We start from the raw sequence: 25,639 nt of genomic DNA, 5'->3' as shown, positions 1-25,639 counted from the left end.
GAAGGTCATGGACCAAGCCATGGCCCCAACTGGGACCTGCAACTACGGGGTTGGTATGCAGCATTCAGCTTGCACGTCAGCCTCTTAAAATGGATCAAATGGAACTCAGCATGGTGGGCGAAGAGATCCAAGCTCAACGCTTGGAGAATCTGGGGTGCTGGAGCAAAGCATGAGAGCGGTCTAACGGCTGGGCTCATGTTGATAGCAGACGCACACCCAGACACATACACACACCCCAAGTGCACACACGCCTGCTGCCTCTCCATTTCATCTGTAGATCTGCTTAGCTTGGAGCTCTCGTTTGGAGATCAGTGTGCCAGCTGCAGGCCCAGTCCTGTCCCCAGCCCCGTGGCACCACTCACCCAAGCTGGTTGACTCAGTGAGGTTCAGGCTGTGCTGGGAGAGGCCCATGGACTGCCTCGGGGAAGCAGAGATGGAGACCTGGGAAGGGGCCCGGCTGCAGCCACTGCCTTGAGACTCTGACTTCAGCCGGTCATTCTCAGCTTTCAGCTTCTCTATTTCACTCTGCAAAGAGTAAGGGAGAAGCATACTTACTAGGTGGGTGCAATGTGAACAAGCCTTTTCTGGAGGAAAGGCTTGAAAGCTTCTCGAAGAGATCGAGTGGCTATCACAGCAATGGCAGAATGAGTAATACCATCAGAGAGACTCAGCAGTGTCTGCAGCCTTTGCTGTACACACAAGACATGTCTGGCAGGGGAGAGTCCATTCTTTCAGAGAACTGGCCTTTAAAACGGCCTCAGCAGTGTTTCCCAAACTTTGTTGCCTGAGTGTAAATGAAAAAGTCTTACAATCTGAGAAGTGTGGGAGACTCTGGGTTTGACAGGTTTTTTTTTTTTACTGCAGGACTTCTCAGAGGCTTTAATGGGTCACTCTGGTGTTGGAATCTCTGAGAGGGGCACACAGTGTGCAGCATTTCCCAAAACGATTTGACCAAGGAGCTCTCCTTTTAGAATCTCCAGGGAACCTTCTCTGAGAAGTGCCGCTCTCCAGAGAAGTTCCATCTGGCAGACCCCACAGAGGTCTTTCATTTGATGAATATTTGTGAAGCACCTACTATGTGCGAGGCACTGATGCTAACTTCAGAGAAAGGGGTCCAAAGATGAATAACTCAGAAGGCCCAAATGCCTTCAATCAAGGGCAGAAGGTGGGAGGGGTTATAAGAACAAATCTATAGGAATTCAGAAGAGACTGTGAACTTCTCCAGCAGGAGGACCTGGAAAGACTTTGCAGAGGAAGAAACATTGGGTTTCTTGAGGGAAAGATCCAGTGTGGATCTGCAGAAGGATATTCCCAGTGGAGGTAACACTATGCAACAGGGGCTCCCAGGGTATGTGAAGGGAACCATCCATGACTCTCTATGGCTAGTGAGTAGAACCTGGAAGGGGAGGGATAGGATTAAGAGTAAAAAGGTACTTGTAGGAGGCCTTGAAGACCAGGTGAAGGAGATCAGACTGCATGCAGAGGGCAATGGTGGGGCGGGGGGTCACTGAGAGTCTTATGCAAGGGAAGTGCATTGGGTTTGAAACCTCAGACCTTTCAAAGATTGGTCTTTGAGCAATGTGTGGGAGGGAATGAAAGGAGAGAGAGGCTGCTGGAACAGAAGGGCTGCCACCAGATTGCGAGGTAGCCCTCAGGCTTGGCAGGGAACAGCCTCTTGAAGCTCCTTCCCAGATGATCTTGGGCTCAGCCCATGCCCCTGGGGTCTTACCTGCATCCTGTTCATGGCCTCCCGAAGCTGGTCGAGCTGGTGGGCAGAGCTGAGGGCTTCCAGGCGGATGTCTGTGAGCTTCATCTCCTTGTCTCTTAGCTCATTTCGGAGCTGCATGACCGTCTCGGCTTCACTATCCATGCACTCTGAAATGCTAGGGAAAGAGGAATGCTACTGGCAAGGGCAGCCCTGAGTCCCCTTCCTTCTAGCCCTCCACTGACCACTGGTTCATGTCAATCATCAGGCTTGGTCAGCAGTAACCACGTGTAACCAGCTGTCTACTGCTTCCTGGAGGTGGCAATACCAAAAGCACCTGAAACGCACAGATTTTATTGATTCTCTACCATTTTCTTTGCTGAGTTCCGGCAAGCAGGATGGCTTTGGCACGCCTTTCGGCAAAAGTGAATATAGTCTATGGACAAACAGGATACGGCAGTAGAGAGTAGTAACCTTAAGGGTTTCAAACTCCTCCAGTGTGTTACAGCTGGGCCCCTATAATGACACCACATGACCCTTGAGTCCTAAACCCTCTTAGAGAAGCAGGATCAACTGTCTTTTTTGAAGATTAGAAACTGGAAGCTTAGACAGTGGAGGGTCAATTTTCACTTGCCAAAAGGGGGAAGAAGAAACCTTCTAAAGGTACGGGTGGAAGGAGCTAGTGTGTTTCTTGTCACATAACTAAAACCCACTCCCCTAAAAGCATCTACTGTGAGCAGCTTTCTTTAGATGCTTCTTCCCCTCACTGCCCCTCAACTGCTTAACAAGCTCATGGCAAGGGAGTGAAACATCTTAGGACATTTAGAGACCAGAGAAGATAATGTGGCATTGAAGCTGAAAGTTTTATATCAAAGCTTTGCAACAGCATGGCTAGTTGTCTCTCTTTCCCAGCTTTACACCAGGTCAAGGTGACTGTGGGATCCTGTTTTGTTCCTCTTTTTTATATGAGGAGGTCTTTCTAGGCTGCACTCTTTACTTGCTTAACTAGATTTGCCCTTCAGACATCTGTCAGATCACCACCAATTGGAAGATGAGAAAAGTCATGAAGAATTGCATTCTTAAAACCCTGGTAGGTCTGTGAACTCCAAAGCCCATATACCTACTCTACCCAGTAGATGCTCAGTAAATGTTTGTCCACTTTATGGATTGCTTACTGAAACTACTGGATGTATATTTTTTTCCTCCTCAGTCTCTAACACTTTATTCTAGCATATTCTTGATGTCCCGTCCAGGCAGACACCAGGCAGGGCTGGTGGGATAATACCTAATTTTAAACGCTGTGAGTGTGGGAAAGTTCTGCCTTCCCATAGCTGCCATTCCTTTCGCCCACAGGGTTGGGATTTTCTAAGCCCTGACCTCTCTGCCTTTGGTTTCTTCTTTGAACTCCCTCATGCATCTACATTTGCACATTCTTACAAACCTTTCAAGGTTGGAAGTAAGTATGTGCTCTCTGCCCACCCACTGGAAAACTAGACCAAAAACAAACATCTTCGGTGTCCATGGATGCTGTGGAATGTAAGAAAAGGGCTGGGGAGCCAAGAGTTTGCCACACCCAAGCCCTATAGGGAAAGTGGATGGAAGGAGAGTTCTTGCTCCTGCTTTCTAGGAGTCCTCTACAGCAACACACCATCACCCCTCTCTCTGGTCTTACTTGGCCACCTTGTAGATGGTATGGCCCTGAGTCCCAGTCAACGGACTGTGGGAACAGAAGTTGTGTGCCTCTTGCAGGCCCAGCCCACAGGATGCTCCTGCGAGTCCTCTGCACCTCCCATCCCCCATCTGTGGGATGGACACATGGCACTTGGCAGAGGGACTGGCGAGTACACAAGATGGGAGGAGTCACAGTGCCCACATCACCACTTGGCTGACCTCCTGCCCACTAGGGATATCTGTACTGGGTTGGGAGTGAACCAGAAATAAACCATCAAATGTTAAGCCATTGGGGTTTGGGTCTGAGTTTGTTGCAGCAGCTCATGTTACTGACTGGAATTATACAGTGGCTCCTTTGCCTTGTAGAGCTCAGTTGAAATGCCACCTCCCTGATTATCCAATCTAAAGTTGCTACCAACATGGTCCGGATCCTAACACGCTATTTTAACTTGCTGCATTAACCCTTAGCACTATCTGATTTTCCTCGTTTATTCGAGGATTTGTTTACTTAATGTCTGGCTCCTGCCCTGGAAAGTAGGGTCCTCACCCTAGCTCTCTCTTGTGTACTGTTGTAAGCAGTGCCGAAAATGGTGCCTGACATAGAGCCACAGCTCAGAAATTGAATGAACTATACTGTGTCATGTCCCCAGTCATCCCTAATCTCCCTAGGAGTGGGGTTCTGGTTAGCATCCCCTTTTGTCTCTCTTCAGATCATCTAGAGCAGTGCTCTGTTCAAACAGGTTGCTATATATATATTGGCAGTCCCCAGGTTATGAACGAGATCCATTCCTGTCTTTGAGTCGTATTTGCAGGTATGTTGACACAGGTGCATACAGTTCTTACGGAGCCTTTTCAATGATCTAAAAGCTGCATATGCAGCAGGTGAAGGTGACTGTGATGTAGAACTTGTGAGTACCGGTTGGCTCGATCGTTTCAAAGTGAGGGCAAATTTACATAACATTAAAGGGAAAGTACTAGTTGTCTATAAGTCAGATGTCCGTAACCCCCGTAAAAAGTTTAAATCGACAAAGAACAGATGATGAATTCTTTTTTTCCTGGTTAGGACACAACTGGATTGGGACGCTTTGGGGTGATGAGCTGTGTTAGAGTCACAGCCAACTTATTCTTTAATTACTTCTTAGGCACCCTGCAGATCAAATAGGACATACACTTTCAATCGTTCATCTAATCATTCACTCAGGGAAACCCATGGCACTGTGCTGGGCACCGCAGGGACACACTGGGGTCCAGCCCTCCAGTGCTCATTTCCCTTTCCCCCCAACTCAGATTTTTACCCTTGCCTACACTTCCCTGTGACCACCCAATTCCCATGGGGCTCCCCAAGAGAAGAAGAGCTGCTGATCTAAGTAATATGGAGACACCGACTAGGCATGTTTCACTAGTGGGTGGGTTGTGTAAAAATCATGGCCCTCTACAGGCAGATCCCAACTTACAACGTATTCAAGTTACGACGAACTGCACTTATGACTGTCTTTTTTTTTTTTTAGTACATCTTATCGTTAGTAATATTCACTGTATACAATTTTGCAGCAAATAATTTGCTAATGTTATCATTCTCATACGTTCACTTGCAGATGTTCAATTTTATGATTTACTGTTGAAAACACTGCGGTATCACAGGCTGTGGCCTGATTTACAATGAAGTTAGTATCAGGCGTCCTAACGGATAGGAAGTTGGGTAATGTTTACCACTAACAACGTATGACAATTGAACAGTGCACACGCCCAACCGCACTGTAGACCAGGCATACAGTGTGATCTTATTCAGTGTTCTGTATCATAAGAAGCATCAGTTGTTACTTTGAAATGAGGTAATTTTACTTACATCAGAACCAACTTACTATGAAGTTGCTGGAATGGAACCCAGTCGTAAGTCAGGGACTACCTATTCTCTGTTTTGGGGTCCCTGGGTAGAGCAAACAATTGGGTGCTGGGCTACTAACTGAAAGATTGGCAGTTTGAATTCATCCAGAGACACCTTGGAAGAAAGACCTGGCAATCTGCTTCCAAAAGGTCACAGCCACTGAAAACCCTATGGAGTGCAGTTTTACTCTGAAACATGCAGGGTCGCCAAAAGTTGGAATCTACTGGTTTAGGTTTTTTTTTGTTTCTGTACTGTTTCCTCTCCTCCACTTCTGTCTTCCATGCAGTTGGCGTACTACAAAGATCTGGCCGCTGGACAAGCTGATCTCCTTGCCTGAACTTCCTGCATTCATCTGATATGCCACTTGAGACACTTGGGCAGGCTGCTGTCTTTAGCTGGATGGCTGGGTAAATGGACATAGGAGCAGCACCACATATCTGGACTTCTGAGACTGAAGAAGAATGGAATGGGAAGATGGAGGTCCTGAATGTGCAGTATCTAACAGCTCTCATAAGAATCTGGTGAAGTAGATATAATCAGCCCATTTTTACAGATGAGGAAACAGGTTTATACAACCAACCACCTCCCTTGTCTAACCCTAGTTCTGTGGCCATTCTGACCACAGCCACGAGGCTCATCTTTTCTCAGTCACTGTCTCATCTTGCTGACAACATTCCTTGCAGACTGCTTTTCTCCAGTTCTTCCTTCATTCTTGGCCTCAATACCACGGTCTCAAATGGAATTCAGCTCCTCAAAAGGTGTCTCAGATGATCCCAAGAGCTGAGCCTCTTCTCTGAGCAGGTCAAGGGCGGCCTTTCTGAGACACCTTTTGAGCTGACACCTGGGTCCCCACCCAGACATTCCTGACCTGCTCTTGCCTCTAGTGTCTAGGCCTTAAGTTCTTAGATGGGTCATAGGACTGTCTGCCTGTGCCCCTGATAGAGGAATGATCACTGGATGATGAGTAGAAATCATGGGAGAATGGTTAGGATGAGAACACATGACTTTTCTTCTCTAGGTAAACTGCAGCCAAGGGAACAGCACCTACACTAACACCACGTGAGTAAATGAGTGTTTCACTTAGCAAAGCCAGCTGTGTTCCTGAAGAGATCTGTACAAACTGACTCAATTTACATTTACTAGGGGGAGTTCACGGAGATGAATCCTTTTATGAATACAGAATCTTCCAGTAAAGAGAACTGCCACTGAATGTCTTCATAAACTTTCAGTTTCTGAGTTCTGACCTCAGAGAAATAGTTGACACCAAATTTTGATCAAAGAACAAAAAGATAATCTAAGTTTTGTTACCCAAGTGAATCAGAATTTCAGCAATAATTGCCAACACTCATAACACATCTCCCTCTCACGTCAAGATGGTTCTAGATCTTTTACATCCATTTATCTTGCTCAATCTTTTAGGACAAGATAAGCAGACCACTATCATTATCCTAATTTAACATATAAAGAAACAGAAACAAAGTGAGGTTAAGCAACTTGCCCAAGGCCAGCCTCACCAGCCCTTAAATACTGAAAAAACAAAAAACACATAGCCCTATTAAAGCAAGGCATAAGGGGTTCCCAAGGAGCAGATATATCATAACAGGACTCCTAGTCATTCCTGTTTGAGAGGCGTCTTCCAGACCAAAGATGTCATCTTACCAGAGTTATCCCGACAGACTTACAGAGAGTTGGAGTGAGAATTTCTCAGCAGTGGAGCGGAACCCATGGAACCATTGTGTGGTAACTTTGGTGAGGAAGGCAAAGAAGAATCCGTCATCTCCTCAATGTCTGAATGAGAGGATGCTGACTTTGGAGATTTCTTCTTTCCGAAAGCTTGCTTGAAGGAGCTGCGTAACTGAATATATAAGACCGTCAGCCTGGCAGGGGCTGCAACCAATGCTTAGGCCTTGGCAAAACAGAGACATGCAGACAAAAGAGCAATTAATTCTCCCACGTTTTTCCCCCACCACTGGAAAATGTTCCCAACAGCTCTCTTGAAACAGTGCATTAGGGAAGAAGAGTTATCTGGTGTGGACAGCTCAAGGGACTGGACCTGTGGTAACATTCCATGCCTACTCTTGGTTTAAGACTAGATGCCAACAGCAAGACAGAGCCTGGCTCAGCAGATGGATGTCGGGAAGATGAGGTTACACAGCAACAAAGCAGGATGCCCAGACATGGTGACGGATGCAAATGAGGTTAGTTATATCAATGGATGGGTTAGCTTGGTATCTGAGATTAAAGTTGGTCTTGCTTACCTCATTGACCTGCCAGAGAAAATGCAAGCAAAAATGGGGAAGGGGAAGGAAAAAAGACAATTTTTAACAGAGAAAGCCAGTGACAGGGAAAGCTTTGGACTTTTTAGACATGACATGGCTAATAACACCACATACAGAGGAGGTTTCTAGTAGGAACATGAATCTTTAAAGGCATTGGGGGCATCTTCCTCCATTATGAAAGGAAAGAAATAGTGGGTTGGGAAGCCACTTACAATTCAAATTCCTCCAGCTTCCCCCGTCTGGTTGAAATGACTGCTCTCTCCCAACTTTCTGCACTCCTTATCCTCTTTTCTCTTTGCAGTCATCTCTCCATATCTTAATTTTTTTTGGTGGGGAGAGGAGGCATGCCATCTTTTCTCAGTGATGGTACCTTCACTGCTTTATTGGTCCCAATGTGGTTGTATACCTATTCTGCTATACCTACTTAGGAGTTCCTGCTATCCTTGTATACATAAAAGATAAAATAATAAGCCGGGAATTAGCCATCTCACTTTTTACTCAAGTGATGGATACAAAAAAAAAAAAAAAAAACCAAACCCAGTGCCGTTGAGTCGATTCCGACTCATAGCATCCCTATAGGACAGAGTAGAACTGCCCCATAGAGTTTCCAAGGAGCGCCTGGTGGATTCGAACTGCCAACCCTTTGGTTAGCAGCCGTAGCACTTAATCACTACACCACCAGGGTTTCCAAGTGATGGATAGTTACTTTAAGAAAATTTATTAACTACATCGGGAAAAACGAATTAGTATATCATAAATTCCCCAGAACATGAGATGGAACATTTAATAAGAACACAAGGAATTATTAAAGTACAATGTCTTCCCTGAAAGCCATGATAATAAGCATGCGTTTTTCTAGACCACAAAATAATGCTTAATCTTGAATAAAGGTCTTTTAAAAAGTAATTTCCATTTTTGAAAGTCTTTTTCCTTCTGAAAATATTTTCTGGGGGTTTTATTAGCAGTTCAGAAATTCAGAAAACATGGCCATTCTGAAAATTGATGAGATTTTTCTCCCAACATGTCTCATCAGTAACAAACTACTCATCCAGTTTGTGAGTGAATCAAGATCCCATTTCTCTCCAATTTCCTACTTTTGATCATTTGTCCTGAGAATACTCACAGAAATAGAAGGTCATGGCATATAAACCATCAACCTAAGTCCTTGCCTCTATCTTTGGTAAAATGCCAGGTGGAAGAGGAGATAACAAAGATTAGACAGAACTAAACTTTGGGATTATCTGAGGAGGCAAATTACCCATGTTCCCTGATTTCACTGATAGCCAAGAGTTGTCTTAAATCAAAATATATAAGTTTTATTTCTTGAAGAAGATTGATAACTGCTATTTTTTACAGAAAAAAGTTCTCTCATCAGTTTGATAATCAAATCAGACCATATTTATCAATAGTATAATTTATCAACAGAAACAGAACCATGAATTAATGCTACTTGTTTAGTTATAGCAGATGAGTTGACTAAAAGCCATTAGTAACTTAAAAAATTAATCAGAACAACAAGGGGGTCACACTGATTGGCCTTTTAGCTTGCCTCCAATGCAAGTCATCAATAACCAAAATTGCTAAACCCTCGACTCTATCACTAGACCTCGCCACCCATCCAAGATAACACAAAATGAGTGAGACGTGTGTGGAACAAATGAGGACATTAAAGCTACTATGAAAACATGATCTTGTCAACACTGACAAATGGGACCTTTTGAACACTGGCCAACTCCTGATCAACTTGGAATATCCCTGCACTGAAGGCAAGGAGTAGAACTAAAAAAAAAATATTGGGGCAGAGGGGTGAGATTTTCCCAGAGGAGTGAGAAAAACTGTCCAAGACACCACTATGAAGAAATTCAAGTAGCTCGTTGGGATTAGGAAACATGGAGACACCTTGAAATGGAGACTAATTCCATTAAACGTTTTTAGGTACAACCCCCAGTTTTAGAAGCCCTCACTAACTCATAACACTTACATCGTGAAATTTTTATTTACAAGACATGGTCAAAAGATTTTGAAATGAGGTTGGTTTGATGCTATCTAGACAATTATGTAAATAAAGATTATGATTAACTAGGAGATACGGTATGGTTAACTATGGTTAACTTGTGAAATAAAAAAAAATATTTTGGAACAAACTAAACTAAGAGGAACACACTTTAAAAAGAGGATCTTTGTTCTACTATTTAAAACTTTGTGGCCAACACATAATAAAGAAGAAATGACACGCACGTGAAATGAAAGATGAGGATTTCACATAGTCTCATGAAACAGGAAAACTATAAGATACTGGTTATTTTATAAATCCTAGTGTTTGGCTGCGTATAGCATTGATGTTCATGAAAATCTATCCACAAACCATTTGCTTGTATCTGTTCCCAAAGGCCTACATTCTGAAGTTAAGGTCTACCCTGGGCTTTATCTGGGATCCTTCAGGGACACCAGTTCTGAGGCTGACGCAGTCGGTACCAAGAGAGTCTTTGGATGTATGCTTACCCAGTTCTTCCTCTTCTTTTTCTTTGAATCACTCTCTATGTTGCTGCCCACACTGGAGTGGCTGGTGGCACTGTTGATGCTGGAGACACTGTCGGAAGAGTGTTGCCTGCGGATGCGGAGGTCTGCAGGCTGGGAGGTACCGTTTCCTGGGGAGTGGAGATGGGGTATCAGCAACTGCTGACTCAAGCCATGCCTTTGTCCCAGGGAATGACCCTTAAATTCACACACTCAGGGCTATAGGGCATTTTCCCTGAGACACTGCCTTCTATTTACCTGGTTTTAAGATCCTTCAGGAGGTGGGTACTATGCCCTCTTCGGTCAACTAAATGAGGTCTCCCTCTCTTAATCCCCACTTTGCAAAACCAAAGTAAAGCGAGGCTTAGAGAGAATTCCTCCCAAAACCAGCTCTGTTAAGCCTTGTTGTTGTTGTTGGCTGCCCCTGAGTCAATTCTGATGCATGGTGATCCCATGTGTTGCAGAGTAGAACTGCGCTCCATAGGATTTTCAAGGATGTGACCTTTCGGAAGCATATTGCAAGGCCTGTCTTCCTGAGCATCTCTCAGTAGGCACTTAGGCACCAATCTTTCCGCTGGTACTCAAGTGTTTAACTGTTTGCCCCACCCATGGGCTCCTTCTTAAGCCTTAAACCCTGTTGCCATTGAGCCGATTCTGAATAGAACTGCCCCATAAGGTTTCCATGGAACAGCTGGTGGATTAGAACTGCTGATCTTTTGGTTAACAGCCAAGCTTTTAACCATGGCGCCACCAGCACTAAAATGATCTTTTTTGAATTGTATTAACAGTCACCTCTGTTGTTAGTTCCTCTCGCCTTTGCTCTCTATGCTCCTGCTATACCAGCCTTCTTTCATCCTCTTGAAAATACCACGTTCATCTCACCACAGGGTCCTCGCACATGCCAGTCCCTCTGCATGAATGCTCTTTTCCCTCTACTCTGCCTGGACTGTCCTTGCTAATCCTTCCCATTTCAACGCTATCATCACTTTTTCAGGAGGCCTGACATCTAAAATAACACTGATACCAGAAATAAAGTTTACAGATAGTTTTCCTTATCAGCACAGAGCTATACCTACAGTCTAGTTTTTAAGGGCACCGGTTGTAGAGTTAGATGGACTTGGGTTCCAACCCTACCTCTGCTGCTTACAACTCTATGGCCTTAGGCAAGTGGCTCTCTAAAATTCAGTGTGCTCATCAAGGAAATAAGGAGAGTCACATATAAGGTTGTTGTTCAAAGGAAACGAGATAATGTTTGAAACACTTACCATAATGTTTAGACAACAGTAAGTATTCCATAAATGTTAACTATTACCATTTCTTCTATTATTATTACTCTTAATATCGTTATGGCAGGAGGGAAGTCACCCACATGCCCACATTTTTTTCCCCCTGAATAAAAGTTAAAATATACAAGGGAAAAGCAATTCACTCAGTAATACCTTCCTGGATAAATAAGAGATGAACTCATTTCAGTTTACCCAACATCAGTATGAAAGTATCCAAGTGTTGGTGGAGTTAAGGGCTGTGAAACACTTTGACACTTGGCCAGTGGAAATATATTTCCTCCCATCTTTGACACACATCAGAGAATAGGATGAGCCAGAACTGCCATGTGCACAGAGACCGCAAGTAACTAGATTAAAAGTGTTTGCCTGACCAACTGGCTAGGAGTTGGACCCTCTAGCATGGAGGTTGCATCATGTCTTGTAGGGGGAGGGCTCCTAAGGGCAGGCAGGTTGTTTGTCTGTGACTTTACCTTTGCAGTTGAGCTCCGGAGTGTTAATTACTCCATTAATGGCAGCCTGGGCAGCTGCGTTCTGTTTCTTAAGTAGCTCAATGGTTTTTCTTAACTCATTGAGTTCTGAGTCCTGTGGAACAGAAAAAAAAAAAAAAAAAATTGGCAATCCTAAAATCATTCTGTACAGAGAATGAAGAACAACTTAGCTTCAACTGAGGAGAGTGGGGAATGAAGAAGTCCAACAAAACCTTTGTCTTATATGTGAAGTTGGATCAATTTTCAATGGGCATAAATGAGCACTCTTTACGATTAAATTGCAATAGTTCAAGAAGTAAACTAAAATGTATACAATTATCTGAAATGAAAGAGAATACTCTTTTCCGGTTATTGTTAACTCCAAGCAGGGCGGAAAAAAAAAAAGCATCCTTTGTGCCTTGCCTTTTGCTCAGCCGTCATGGTCAAACTCTGGAGTCTGATTGTCATGTTTCCAAGACTCTGTTCAAAGGCTGCCACAAGGTGAGCCTGGAGGGGAAAGACAGAGCCATGGGTTAAATTACTTTGCACGGCATGAGTGCCCAAAAGGTGCTGGATCTTAATGAATCAAATTGAAGTCTTTATCAGGGCCACTTGATCTAGTCCCTTCTTCAGCCTCTTGACTCCCACTCCCATCACTCTTTGGGATCCAGTTGCTCTAGTCTGTCACTTCCTCATACACCTTGTGGTACGTCCTACCTGAGGGCCTTTGTCCACGCTCTTCCTTGTGCCTGGAATGCTCTCCCATCACACTCCTCCTTGCCTAACTAACTTTCACACAGTCTTCTCAAGAGATGTCAGCTCCTGCCTCCATGACAACCCAACACTGGGTTGGTTCCTTCATATTCACTTTCACAAGCACATTGTACTTCTGATATGTGCTTTATGGTATCACAGTTAAAAAAAACAGTCTTGTGATTGTTGATTTTTGTCTGTCTCTTCTGCTACACTGTAGGACGACCTTTTGCTTCCCAAGCGCCAAGCTCATAGTAGAGGCTCAGATTGAGCCTATTTGTAGAATGAACGACCAAAGCGGTTGGCATATTGTGCCTGTTATAACCCTAGTTAATAAAAAGCCATTGCAAGACCCATCTGCTACCTCCTTGGAGAAACCGTTCCCAGGTTCCCCAGGGAGTTATGGCTTTCCCCAGGCTCCCCTGTACTTTTGCACATCTCTGCTAGAACACAACATCAGATATGCCATTATTTTATACATTATTAAGAAAGAAAAAAATGCTGCCAATTATAAGTAAAAGGTACATCCAGTTTTTAGAGGTATTAAAATGTTTTAAAAAAATGTGTATTGCAGAGCTGCGAAATACGGTGTTTTCTTGCTGCACTCTTCTCTGTGATCCTCCTCTTTATGGGCAACATGTACTTCTGTGTCCTAGCACGAAGCCTCTGCCTGGGACATAGAGTAGTAGTGAAATGTTGGTAGGTTGAATGAGGATCCTGATAATATTGTTAAAACCAAGGATAAAGAATGGGCATTTTTTTCAAACAGTTGTGCTAAGAAATTTTTAAGAAATTGAATTAAGAGATCCATCAGTCTGCCAAGATATTCTAACCCCCCAACTGTTTGCCTTAATGGGGTCACAGAATGTCTCATAGTTAGAGGCATTTGAGCAGCAGACCAGATGGAACACTAGTTGAGCGACAGTTGATGAGGGCTGACACCATGTCTGTCTTGCTCACCCTTGTATCCCCAGTGCTGGCACAAAGTAGCCATTCAATAAATGTGTGTAGGATGAGCGAATGAAGGACAGAAGAGAAAAGCAGTTAGCACAGGGAAGGAGCCCTGGTGGCACAATGGTTAAGCACTTAGTGGCTAACCAAAAGGTTGGCGGTTAAAACTCACCCAGTGGCTCCATGGGAGAAAGACCTGGAGACCTGCTCCCATAAAGATTACAGCCTAGAAAACCCTATGGGGCAGTTCTACTCAGTCACATGGGGTTGCTATAAGTAGGGATCAATTCGACGGCATCTAACAACAAGGACAACAATGTCATGGAGAAGGGAACAGGATTTAGAGTTAGAGGTCCTCAGTTCTAACCCTAGTTCCTTTGATTATCCACTATTCTGAGCAAATCATCTAATCCTATTGGTTTCAGTTTCATCTATGAAACCGGGACAATATCTGTTTTTCTCCCCGGATTACTGTGAGCATTAAGTGAACCACTACAGATGAAAACGTTCTATAAAGTAATAAGGAATTGCCTTGCTAGGAATGAATAGGCAATGCAAGGGAAAGGAAGAGGCCCGGGAATGAGAAAGTGACAAAATAAATTATAAGAGGAGATGTGTTACTGAAAACATGGATATAGGGAGATCAAGACAGGGTCCTAGGGAAAAGGTGGGCAGACACACAGAGGGCTGCAGGAGGGATGGGAAGAAGAACTAGCAGAGGACAAGCGACAGAAGACTTGGGAGAAGTGAAATTTGATCATGCTGTAAAATTCTAGATGAAAAGATGATTGATGCACTTAGTAAAGAAGAAGAGGGATAAGAACAGGGTGGGGGAGAAGCCTTTGCCCTGGGCTGTGAAGAGGCTCAGTGGTCAATTGCAATTGAAGGAGAGATTTGAGTAGTGAATCCGAGGCCTCTGTTTCTAGACTTCGTCAAACAGGGATAGTTGAGGGTAAGCTGCTTCTAGGATCAACTGTTGAGTCTTCTGTCTAACAGCCATAGGAGTGGGCAGGGAGCAGGACCACATGTAACAGAAATGTAAATGGAATAGCTATTTTCTTTCTGAAAGCATATTCTCTCCCTACTAAAAATTGAGAAAATGCCTCGGCATTTTAAAATAAAGAGATAGGCCTTAGTTTGTCTTGCAGAATGTGGCAAAACCAAAACCAACCAATTGAAGACAGTCACATAGTGGTGAAGGAAATGGGCCAGGGCGTGGAAACCTAAAAGAATGACTACTATTCGTGCATTAAAAAAAAAAAAAAAAGACAAAGACTTTTAAATGACTAAATTTCTATTTATTTCAATTCTGGGCTTGGCCACTGTCCATGATTCTATTTCGGCATCTGTATTTTCTACTCTATTAAAAGCAAAAACAAAAACCTGACCCCATGAAGACTGTTACTGAGGAAGTGTTTTTGCAAGCTCAAAGAGAAGCCACATTTGCTCTGGAGAGCCAGTTCATCGCAGAGGGTCTCATTTTGCTGGCAAACTCAAGGACTGTTTTTGTGTCGCAAGCACGACTATAAAAATATGGGCCGGTGAGGCCTTTCCGAGCCTGGTTCAGAGCCACACAACGACCTTCTCATCAATCACCATTCTCACATTCCCAGGGAAAACAAACATGAGTGGTATAAAAACACTCAGAGAAGGTGGCTTTGAGTAGTTTGCCCTAGAAAAACAAACACAGCTTGGCCTGTAAGAAAGATGACAGACAATGAAACATGTTAGCTCTGCCTGTGGTGTGTAGTAAGACTAAATATTTACTTTAAAACAATACTGGATTCAATGGCTTTTGTGAGGAGCAAAAACACACTTTTGGAATAACGTAAGGGATCTTACTCTGACCCACCTGGAATAAAGAATGGAGTTCCAAGTGGCCCTGGTGACAGTGCTGGGTCACTGCAGGAATTAACCCAAGCTCACCGATAAGCAAATTCATTGCTATTTGATAGTTACGAAGGGACTATGATTCCTAACTAGGAGGGTACTTCAGGATCACTTCAGAGGAGGGCTGGTGTCAAACCTCACGTGTGGACATCACCCAGCAGATCCCGGCTCAGTGGGCCTGGGTCAGTCCTAGATGTTAACAGACACATCTGGTTACCCAGATGAAGCATCTACCCACAGAAGAATACCTCTGCTGTTTTTCTGGATAGGATCTAAGCCTCGAAATTCGCTTCTCTCATCAATTCCTGAGGTGCTTTTGGTAGCATTACTGGTAGGGGAAGACGTAAAGGAAATAAAGGATTACAAAACACACAGGGGCCAAATTGTAGGAAACCTCAGGAGACTGAACAATAGTGATAGCAGCTACAAATGATTAAACTTGTAACTAAGGTCAAGCACTGTGCTACCCAAACCAAACCCACTGCCTTTCTGTAGATTCTGACTCATAGCGACCCCATATGACAGAAGAAAACTGTCCCATGGGGTTTCCAAGGCTATCACCTTTGCGGAAACAGACTGCCACATCTTTCTTCCGAGGAGCGGCTGGTAGGTCCAAACCACTGACCTTTCGGTTAACAGCTGAGCGTTTAACCACTGGGCCACCAGGTCTCCATCCTTGAGCAGTCTCACTCAGGCTCAAATGGAGAATTAACCAGTTGCCACTGAGTTGATTCTGACTCATGGCGACCCCATGTGTGTCAGAGTAGAACTGTACTCCATGGGGTTTTCAATCGTTGATTTTTTAGAAGTAGATCACCAGGCCTTTCTTCTGAGGTACTTCTAGGTAGACTCAAAACTCCAAACTTTTGGTTAGCGACAAAGCATGTTAACTGTTTACAGGATCCAGGGACTCCTAAACTGGGAATTAAGTGGCTAAAACTCCAGGTAAATGATTGATTTCCAAGTATTAACTCTACTTCCCAGTTAAAGAAAGGCAACCTTTTAAAGTCGCTTTCCAATTTAACAAAACTGTGAAGTTAAGCTGGCTGGTTTATGACAGAAGCTTACACATATTTATCTGTGGAGTCTCAGGCTGGGCAGTGCATGGCTGGGTAGGAGCCTCTTAGCACCTCTTAGCACCTTCCAGTACCTTAAGCCCCACCTTCTGAGCCTCAGCTCTCACCTGTCACAGCTCTGCAGAAGGCTGCTTTACAGACCACTGCCTCCACTCTGGCCCCTTGAATCCTGTCTCCACACCACCATTCAGAATCCTTCTAAAGAGCAAATCTGACCACCTCACTGCTCCACTTAAAACTCAGTGATAGGTCTCCACTGACTTAAGGATGAAGCCCAAACTCTCGGTCTAGACACGCTGCAATCTGACCCTTGCCTTTTTTCAGTGCCTCCTACTTCCTTCTCCTGTGCATCCTACCGCTCTCCCACATCCAAGCTCTAGGTTTTATTTACACTGAGCTGCTTAGGGTTTCTAAATGCACCCAAGTCTTTCACCTTGGGACTTTGCACAAACTGTTCTCTTTGATTAGGATGACAAAATGCTGGCTTCCTCACACATCCTTCCTCTACACAATATCCATCCAGGGCTCCACTCAGATGTCACCTCCTCTGGGAAGGCTTCCTGACCCCCTCTCCCAAGACTGAGTTACAAACTCCTCCTACGTATTCCCACAACCTCCTCCCTTTATCTCTATCATAACAGTTACCCAGTTCTAGCAGAATTGCTTGTTTTGTCTCTCTGCTGTAACTGAATGCTGAGATAACAGTGACTGTGCCTGCTTTGCTGTTGGACCCACAGTGCCCAGGGCATAGCTGGCACTCAAACAATACGGAATTGAATCCTGGTTGGCAGTGCCTCCTGAACACGTACTCATGTATACTATAATTACAGAGCTGCTGGCTATTTATTGTAGAGGCCTGGATTTCTTTTTTTTTTATCCTTTCTTCTCCCCACCCCTCCTGATTGATTTTCAGACTGATCACATGACAATCCTGAGCGGTATTATCACCTTTCCGTTTTACAGAGAGGCAAATATAGCCTCTGAGGTTTACTCACTTGCCCAAAGTCACAGAGCCAGACATTCAGTGTCAGAGAGGACATTCACACCTGATTCCGAAGCCCATGTTCTTTTTATTACACTGTGCTACTTCTGGAAACCCTGGTGGTGTAGTGGTTAAGTGCTACAGCTACTAATCAAAAGGTCAGCAGTTCGATGCTCCTTGGAAACTCTATGGGGCAGTTCTACTTTGTCCTATAGGGTCGCTATGAGTTAGAATCAACTCGACGGCAATGCGTTTGGTATGGCTTTTTAGGCTACTTCTATGATGCGCAGTCAGGAGGCCTTCAGGTCATATTCACAGCTGTAGTGGCTTCAGGCAGATGGCTACCGCCCTTGTGTTTGTACTCACATTTGCTGTCAGCTGGGTAGTCAGAGCTGAAACCTTTTCCTGGGATGCATCCAGCTCTCGCCTCAGTTTGCGAATCTAAAGATGACAAGGGTCAGGGTTACTTGCTTTGAAAATCCATCCCACGTTGAGCTAGGTAATAAAATATGATAATAGTGAAAGAGGAAATCTAATTAATAAACTATTCCTTACCTCTGACTGGCATTTTTCTTCTGGCTGTAAAGAAAACATAAGGAAAATTAGACCCATTGAGGAAGAAACAACAGTATAGTCCAACCCATAGGGAATGCATATTTAGGCACTGACGGTAATCTCTAGTGTATTTCTCTACATAAACCAGTTTAATTATTTGCCCAAACAGAAATCACCAAAATACAAACAGCATATGATTATAAAGAATTAGGGCAACACCTTCAATTATTTGTTTGTGAGGGGCCACCCTACCTCCATACAGAGATGGGATAGTGAGAGGGTATGGCGAGGCTTATGAGAAGGTACGTGATAATTTTTTAGTATTAACTATGTCCCATGTTCTGACTATAGGGTCGCAATGAGTAAGAATCGACTGCAGTAGGTTAAGTTCCATGAAATACTGGGGACATACTTATTCTAAAAAGTTATTTGTTGATCTGAATTGCAAATGTAATTTGAAGTTTCATATTTTATCTGGTAACTGTAGCTGGAAGTTGGATTAGGAGGCACTGTTCATAGTAGTTTATCCTCATTTTATCCCTCCCTCCAATCTTCCTAGGAAACTGTAGCAAGAGCAGTGGCCCCCAAAGTGAGGGTGGCTGGGAGCTCCCACCAGCCAGCCTGGTAACTCTCCAGATTGTGAAGATACATGTGGCCTTCACCTTCCTAATGCCTACCTCAAGTCCCCCAATTATATGCGTCCCTGGGGAGTAGGGGCAAAGCCTGTGGCCCCTCTTACTGACAGAGCCTTCTGTGCTGGGCCCTATGTCTGTGGTGACACAGCCACGTGCCAACCTGAGACTGCAGACTACCTCTTTTCTCCCAAATGGGGAACCTGCATGGGTGGGGGAAATTTGCTGCAGAGGGAACTGTTCTTTCCCTCTCCTTGGGTTCCCATTGGAGCCCATAAAAAAGGAACCCAACATGTCTTCCTGGAAATGTTAGAAGTATTCCTGCCCTTCTCACCATTCCACCATGTGCACTTCAGGGTAGAAGAGCAACTTGGGAACCAGGTAGGTGAGTACAAATCAGTAACGACATTTTGTCCCTGGGGCTTTGCTGGGTGTCCTAATCCAATTTTACTAATGATAAAACCATTGTTTTTTTTAAAAAAATCAGCACCTGACTCTGGTGTCTACTTCTCCATTAGTCCAAATGCAGAAGGGTATGATTCATTAGACCCCACACCCATCAGCTGCGGCAGGTGGATAGTTGCTTCCTGGCTGACCTCCCCCTTCACCCTCTTTTCCCCACTGCCCTCACTCCTAATCCTGCCCAAGAGCTCCCTCCGTCTAGGCTGGCTCCTAAGAATAGTAACTAATTTTTAAGAACACCGGAGCCAATAATTTAACCCCTGCAGTAATCCCATAAAGTAAGCTGTTTGTATTCCTTCTGAGGCTCAGAGAGTTAGGTACCTAGCCTAAGCTCACACAGCTGGATAATCTCATCAAACATTTTCAGAAGATTAGGATACATATCCTTAGGGCTGACTTTTCCCTTCCAGATAATATTCATCCATCTTTTTCTGTCCATCCATCCATCTGCCTGTCAAATATTTACTGATTTCCTACTAGGCGCCAGGCATTGTTTCAAGAAGCCAGGGTATGGCTGTGAGTAAGATCAAGTTCTTGAGCACATGTTGCTTATGTAACTAGCATTTACTGAGTGCTTACCATGTGCCAGAGATTATTGCAAGCACTTTGCATTCATTATTCATTTAATCCTCAAAATAACCCTCTGAATAGGTACTAATACTATTGCTTTCTGTTTTGCAGAAACAAAGGCACAAAAAGGTTAAGTCACATGGTCATAGCTGGTAAGCAGTGGAGCTGGGATTGGATCCAAGGCAGTCTGGCTCCAGAGCCTATGATCTTAACCAGCATATTCTCCTGCTCTTTTACCATAGCCACATTTTCATGGAGGTTTTCTAGAAATAAGGCCCCTGAGTTCTGAGTCTGATGCACAGGAGGAAAACTGACAGTGAAGAGTGTCACAGCTATCTAAACATTTGGGAGGCTGGTGGAGGCCTGTTAACAGGCTGAACCATCCACACAGGAACAGCCCTTCTTCTAAATGCTTCTATTAATAGGCTTCAACAGTCCTTCCGCATGGTACTGCCACTATCTAGCCTAAGCTCACACAGCTGGACAATCTCATGAAACGTTTTCAGAAGATTGGGATAGATATCCTCTTGTCTCTTGGGTTGGGCCCTCATTCTCAACAGCAGCCTGGAGAAATCATGTGCTTTGCATCTTGTCCCCAGGTGTTGCTGATCTTCTGTACATCTGGGAAGTCCCACATGAAGTAACTGAACTACTATTTAGCAGCTCTCTTGGGAACTCAATCCTCCTCCTGATCAGCCAAGAAAGCAAATCTGATGCCAGATGTGGCCTCTTAGATTTTCTCTACTCCAAGGGCTGGCCGAGACTTCTCCATGACAGTTGTTTAACATCATGCTGCCTCTTCTTTCATTTGTAATTAAAATTACAGGCAGATTTCAGGCAGAAGGAACATTGTTGAATATCCAAGAATTATCGAGCTTTTAGGAGTCCCTGGGTGATGTAAGGAAACCCTGATGGCGTAGTGGTTAAGTGCTACAGCTGCTAACCAAAAAATGTTGGTAGTTCAAATCCACCAGGTGTTCCTTGGAAACTCTATGGTGCAGTTCTACGCTGTCCTACAGGGTGGCTGTTAGTCGGACTCAACTAGACAGCAATGGGTGATGTCAATAGTTCTTGGTGATGTCAATCTAGCCAGACTTAAAGATTTCCTTGGATCTAGCAGACTCCTCTAGCATGAAAACATTCAAGTGTTAGACTATTTTTTAAAATTTGTAACAGAGACCTATATCCTTAGAGAAGGCACATATAAGGACTGTAAATGCGAACTCTATGACTTGTGAGGCATCAGGTTGTCGGGATCTCAGAGACCACCTCACCAAATTCCCTGCCACAGAGAGCAAAGCCAAGAGACATTCAGCATAATGAGGTGATCTGTCCAAAATCATACAGTGAGAAAAATCTAAGATTAGACTTCAGGTCTGTTGCTATCCAGATAAACGTGGAATTAAAAATCACTATTAGGTTTTTGGTAATTTGTGGAATTACGTCAACTCAGAAAGGACAATTTCAAATTTCATGCAAACACCAGCTTCGTGTCCACACACCCAGAACAATAGCTACTGGATAGAGCTCTTTCACTGCACAAGCTTCCAGTGGCTAGCATGAGGGGGTGCCCAGGAATTGCACATGACAGTGTCTTAGCTCTGAATACTTATAGCTGGAGAAGCTCACGCTCTTTTACTGCAAGGCTGGCTGATGCAGGCCAGCCTCCCATTTTTCACTCTTCTGAAAAGGGTTCTCTCTCTGAGTGTTGACAGGAAACTCTGGGAATGCCACTAGGAAAATGAGCGGCTTGGGCACTGAAGCGTCTGCTCTGGCTGTTCTGCATCGACCCCATGAAACTGCAGAGCTCTACATCCTTGCTGCCTGTGGTGTCTGCAGCTTCCTCTTGCAGCAGCTCCTTTCTCTACCTAAACTGTATCCTCAGGTCTTAGCCCAGAGCCTGGAATATACATGGCACCAGTAAATAATGTTGAATAAATGAATTCAGTTTTGAAAGTACCAATCCTGGTACCCATATCCAAGAGTTTCATTCTAGAAGAACTTAGCTTATCCACTAGCTGACAGCTGGAAAGCCATTTCTATACTTTGATAACAGAAGATAGTAGCTTAAATAACCTGCTCCCAAGGATATTATATAGAAGGCCTTTAAAATGAAAGCCAGACAAGATGTCCAGCTAAGGAAAGAGGTATTTTGGAGTTGGAGGGGCAAGGTGGGAGGAGTATAAGAGAGTGTTTCTAGAACCTTTGAAATCGGACCATGTCAGCAATCACTGAAGTCTGTTTGCTTGCTATAGGTCTAAGAAAGATCAATCAGAACTTCTCTTTAACTTGCTTCTGAGGCGGCCTCTTACCTGCAAGGGGCTATGCACGTTTGTCCTGTCTTATAGCCCAGAAACATGGTATTATACATACAAAAAAAGGAATTATTAAAATATTTTGTTTCCATAGAATTAAGGCTAAAGAATTTGTGGCTAAAATTAAGGCTAAAGTATTTTGTTTCCATAGAATTAAGGCTAAACAATAACAACATGCTTTTTTCCTGTAGGTACTCTAGCACTAAAGTTTTTGAGATAAGTATTTTTAAGTGTATAGCTATAAAAACTAAGTACCATTAAACAAATCCAATGCTAGACTTGATTTTATGTGGCTTTTGTTCAATAATATTCTCACTGATGATAACTACTAACTCTTATTGAGTGCTTACTTGGTGCTTTAGATGTATTGCTTCACTTAAACTAATTTTTCTAAACACCTAGTATGTGCTTGACACTGTTCTAGACATCAGAAATAAAAATAGAAGAAGTCTTTGTCATCAAGGAGTTTACAGTGTAGTGAAATGTAATCCTTCCAACATTTAATCCTCACTAAAAAAATAAATATTTATTTATTTATTTATTTTTTATATAACTCTATAAGGTACTCATTGCCATTTAGTCGATTCTACTCATACGGACCCTATAGAACAGAGTAGAACTGCCCCACAGGTTTCCAAGGCTTTAATCTTTATGGAAGAAGACTGCCACAGCTTTCTCCCGTGGAACGGCTGCTGGGTTTGAACAGCCAACCTTCTGGTTAGATGCTGAACAATTAACCACTGCACCACCAGGGCTCCTTCCGTTATAAGGTAAACCCTGCTACTCTTTCTACTTTACAGATAATGAAACTGAGGCACACAAAGGATTAAAAAGTTGCTCAAGGCCTTTTTTTCCCCAAATATACTAGTAAGTGACCAAGGCTTCTCACACATTCCAACCAGTCATCACTCAAAGCCTAAAGGCACTTAAACAAAGCAGCCACTTTCTAATTTATTAGTAGGCATATTATAATCAATAGCTGTCTGTGAAGTTCAAATCTTGTTCTCTAGTTAATTGATTCCCTTACAATGGAAATGCTCTCCATAGGAGAAATGCTTATATCTGATTCTTGAGACATTTGATAAACGAACCCCAGCCAAATGACATTTCTTTATACTCACTGTAGAATAAATTGACGATGTGCTGGAAACCAAGGAGAGTGAGGATCCATGAACTATAAAAAGAAGAAAAGGTGAATTGCACAGCTAGCTGCTACACGGAGCCAGAAAGAGGGGGAGGAAATCAGCATTATAGGACACCACCAGGCTGAGACCTTAATGCTGAACAACTTAATCTCACCTTGATTTAACCCTTCCTGTTTGATGATAGATCAGTGCCAAATAAGGAAAAGTTTGCTAAGGGAGTCACCTTCCTATTACCATATTTTTTTCCTACAACCTTCTAAACACTTTTTTCCTGACTATCAAAATAATACATGATCACTGAATAAAAATTTTCAAATACAGAAGAAGCATACTCACCACCATAACCTGCGTGACTCATAATTCCATCACCCAGAGGCAACCTGTTTCTGTTTCAGCATATTCTATTCTAGTCTTTTAAAAAATATATTCCTTTAGGGTTGAGACTGTGCCACATAAATATTTTATACCCTACTAGCATGTTACTTGTATATGGAGGAAAAAATGAGCTGATTATTTGAACATAAGAGGCTCTATTAGCCATAGTAACTTCACTCTAGATGGCCATGTAGCAGAACATTTGTTTAGAAAGCACATTCCCTAAAACATAGAGTCTTCATTTGGCTCCATCATGTCTACAAAGTTACAAGAAACCGGTGTCCTCTTTTCTGTTTGTAACTTTTATTTTTGGATTCAGAGCCATCCTCAGCATCCCCTTTAGCACGCCCTACTGCCCCCAGCCAGTGGTGATATTTTATTACTTGTTCTTATGTAATTTTAAAGAATGATCTTTCCCGGGACAGGGTACCCTGGCTGCCTTCTCCGTGTGGAATCCAGGTTCTTTAACGACATTTTCTTTGTAATTTATTGGCAACTTGTTTGAAAGACAGAAATATTTCCATAGAAAAACAATACCATTTATAATAGCCCCTAAAAAAATAAAATACTTAGGAATAAATCTAACCAGGGATGTAAAAGACCTATACAAAGAAAACTACAAAACACTACTGTAAGAAACCAAAAGAGAACTACATAAACGGAAAAAACATACCATGCTCATGGATAGGTAGACTCAACATTGTGAAAACGTCAATTCCACTCAAAGCAAACTACAAATATAATGCCATCCTAATCCGAATACCAACAGCATTCTTTAAAGAGATGGAAAAAGTAATCATTAGCTTTATATGGAAAGGGAGGAGGTGGTGGGTAAGTAAAATACTATCGAAGAAGAATAAAGTAGGAGGGCTCGTACTACCTGACCTCAGAACCTACTATACAGCTATGGTAGTCAAAACAGCCTGGCACTGGTACAATGACAGACACGTTGATCAATGGAACAGAATTGAGAACCCAGATGTAAATCCATCCACCTATGGTCACCTGATCTTCGACAAAGGCCCAAAGTTATCAATCAAATGGGAAAAAGACAGTCTTTTTAACAAATGGTGTTTGCAAAACTGATGTCCATCTGAAAAAAAATGAAACAGGACCCAAACTTCACACCATATGCAAAAACTAATTAGAAGTGGATCAAAGACCTAAATATAAAATCAAACACCATAAAGAGCATAGAAGAAAAAATATGGTCAAAGCTAGAGGCCCTAATACACAGCATTAACAGAATACAAACCATAACTAACAACACACAAGCACCAGAAGACAAGCTAGATACCTGGGTCTTCTAAAAATTAAACACTTATGCTCATCAAGACGTCACCAAAAGAGTGAAAAGGGAACCTACAGACTGGGAAAAATTTTTGGGGTATGACATATCTGACAAAGGTCTGATCTCTAAAATCTACAGGAAAATTTAACCCTTCTACAACAAAAAGACAAATAATCCAATCAAAAAATGGGCAAAGGATATGAATAGACACTTCACCAAAAACAACATTCAAGCAGCTAACAGACCTATGAGGAAATGCTTGTGATCACTAGCCATTAGAGAAATGCAAATCAAAACCACAATGAGATACCATCTCACCGGGATGTTACTGGCAAGAATCAAAAAAAGAGAAAATAACAAATGTTGGAGAGGCTGTGGGGAGACCAGAACTCTTATGCACCGCTGGTGAGCATGCAAAATGGTAAATCCATTTTGGAAAATGATATGGCACTTCCTTAAAAAGCCAGAATAGAAATACCATATGATCCAGCAATCCCACTCCTAGGAATATATCATAGAGAAATAAAAACTGTCACATGAATAGACATATGCACACCTATGTTCATTGTAGCATTGTTCACAATAGCAAAAAGATGGAAGCAACCTAGGTGCCCATCAACAGATGAATGGATAAACTATGGCACATACACACAATGGAATACTATGCAATGATAAAGAACAATGATGAATCTGCAAAGCATCTCACAACATGGATGAATGTGGAAGGTGTTATGCTGAGTGAAATAAGTCAATCACAAAAGGACAAATATCGTATGAGACCTCTACTATAAAAACCCATGAAAAGGTTTACACACAAAAAGAAACAATCTTT

The 25,639-nt window shown here is 43.0% G+C and overlaps 1 protein-coding gene across 10 annotated transcripts in view; it reads right to left on the bottom strand.

The window, feature by feature from the left end:
• The window catches only part of NAV2 (neuron navigator 2), a 451,696-nt gene that overhangs the window by 28,749 nt on the left and 397,308 nt on the right, over nucleotides 1-25,639 (bottom strand). For all 10 annotated transcript variants that reach the window (XM_049890692.1, XM_049890693.1, XM_049890694.1 and 7 more), the window contains 9 exons: nucleotides 23,118-23,170; nucleotides 18,018-18,041; nucleotides 17,829-17,903; nucleotides 12,234-12,317; nucleotides 11,814-11,925; nucleotides 10,043-10,188; nucleotides 6,944-7,116; nucleotides 1,730-1,883; nucleotides 363-525 (listed from right to left, as the gene is read on the bottom strand). In XM_049890692.1, the coding sequence (XP_049746649.1) occupies nucleotides 363-525; nucleotides 1,730-1,883; nucleotides 6,944-7,116; nucleotides 10,043-10,188; nucleotides 11,814-11,925; nucleotides 12,234-12,317; nucleotides 17,829-17,903; nucleotides 18,018-18,041; nucleotides 23,118-23,170 (984 nt within the window). The remainder of the gene's footprint in view (nucleotides 1-362; nucleotides 526-1,729; nucleotides 1,884-6,943; nucleotides 7,117-10,042; nucleotides 10,189-11,813; nucleotides 11,926-12,233; nucleotides 12,318-17,828; nucleotides 17,904-18,017; nucleotides 18,042-23,117; nucleotides 23,171-25,639) is intronic.

This window comes from Elephas maximus, chromosome 7 (assembly GCF_024166365.1).
Source record: "Elephas maximus indicus isolate mEleMax1 chromosome 7, mEleMax1 primary haplotype, whole genome shotgun sequence".
Classification (NCBI taxonomy): domain Eukaryota; kingdom Metazoa; phylum Chordata; class Mammalia; order Proboscidea; family Elephantidae; genus Elephas; species Elephas maximus.
Note: the sequence above shows the minus strand (reverse complement) of the source record. Positions and strands in the feature narration are given on the sequence as shown.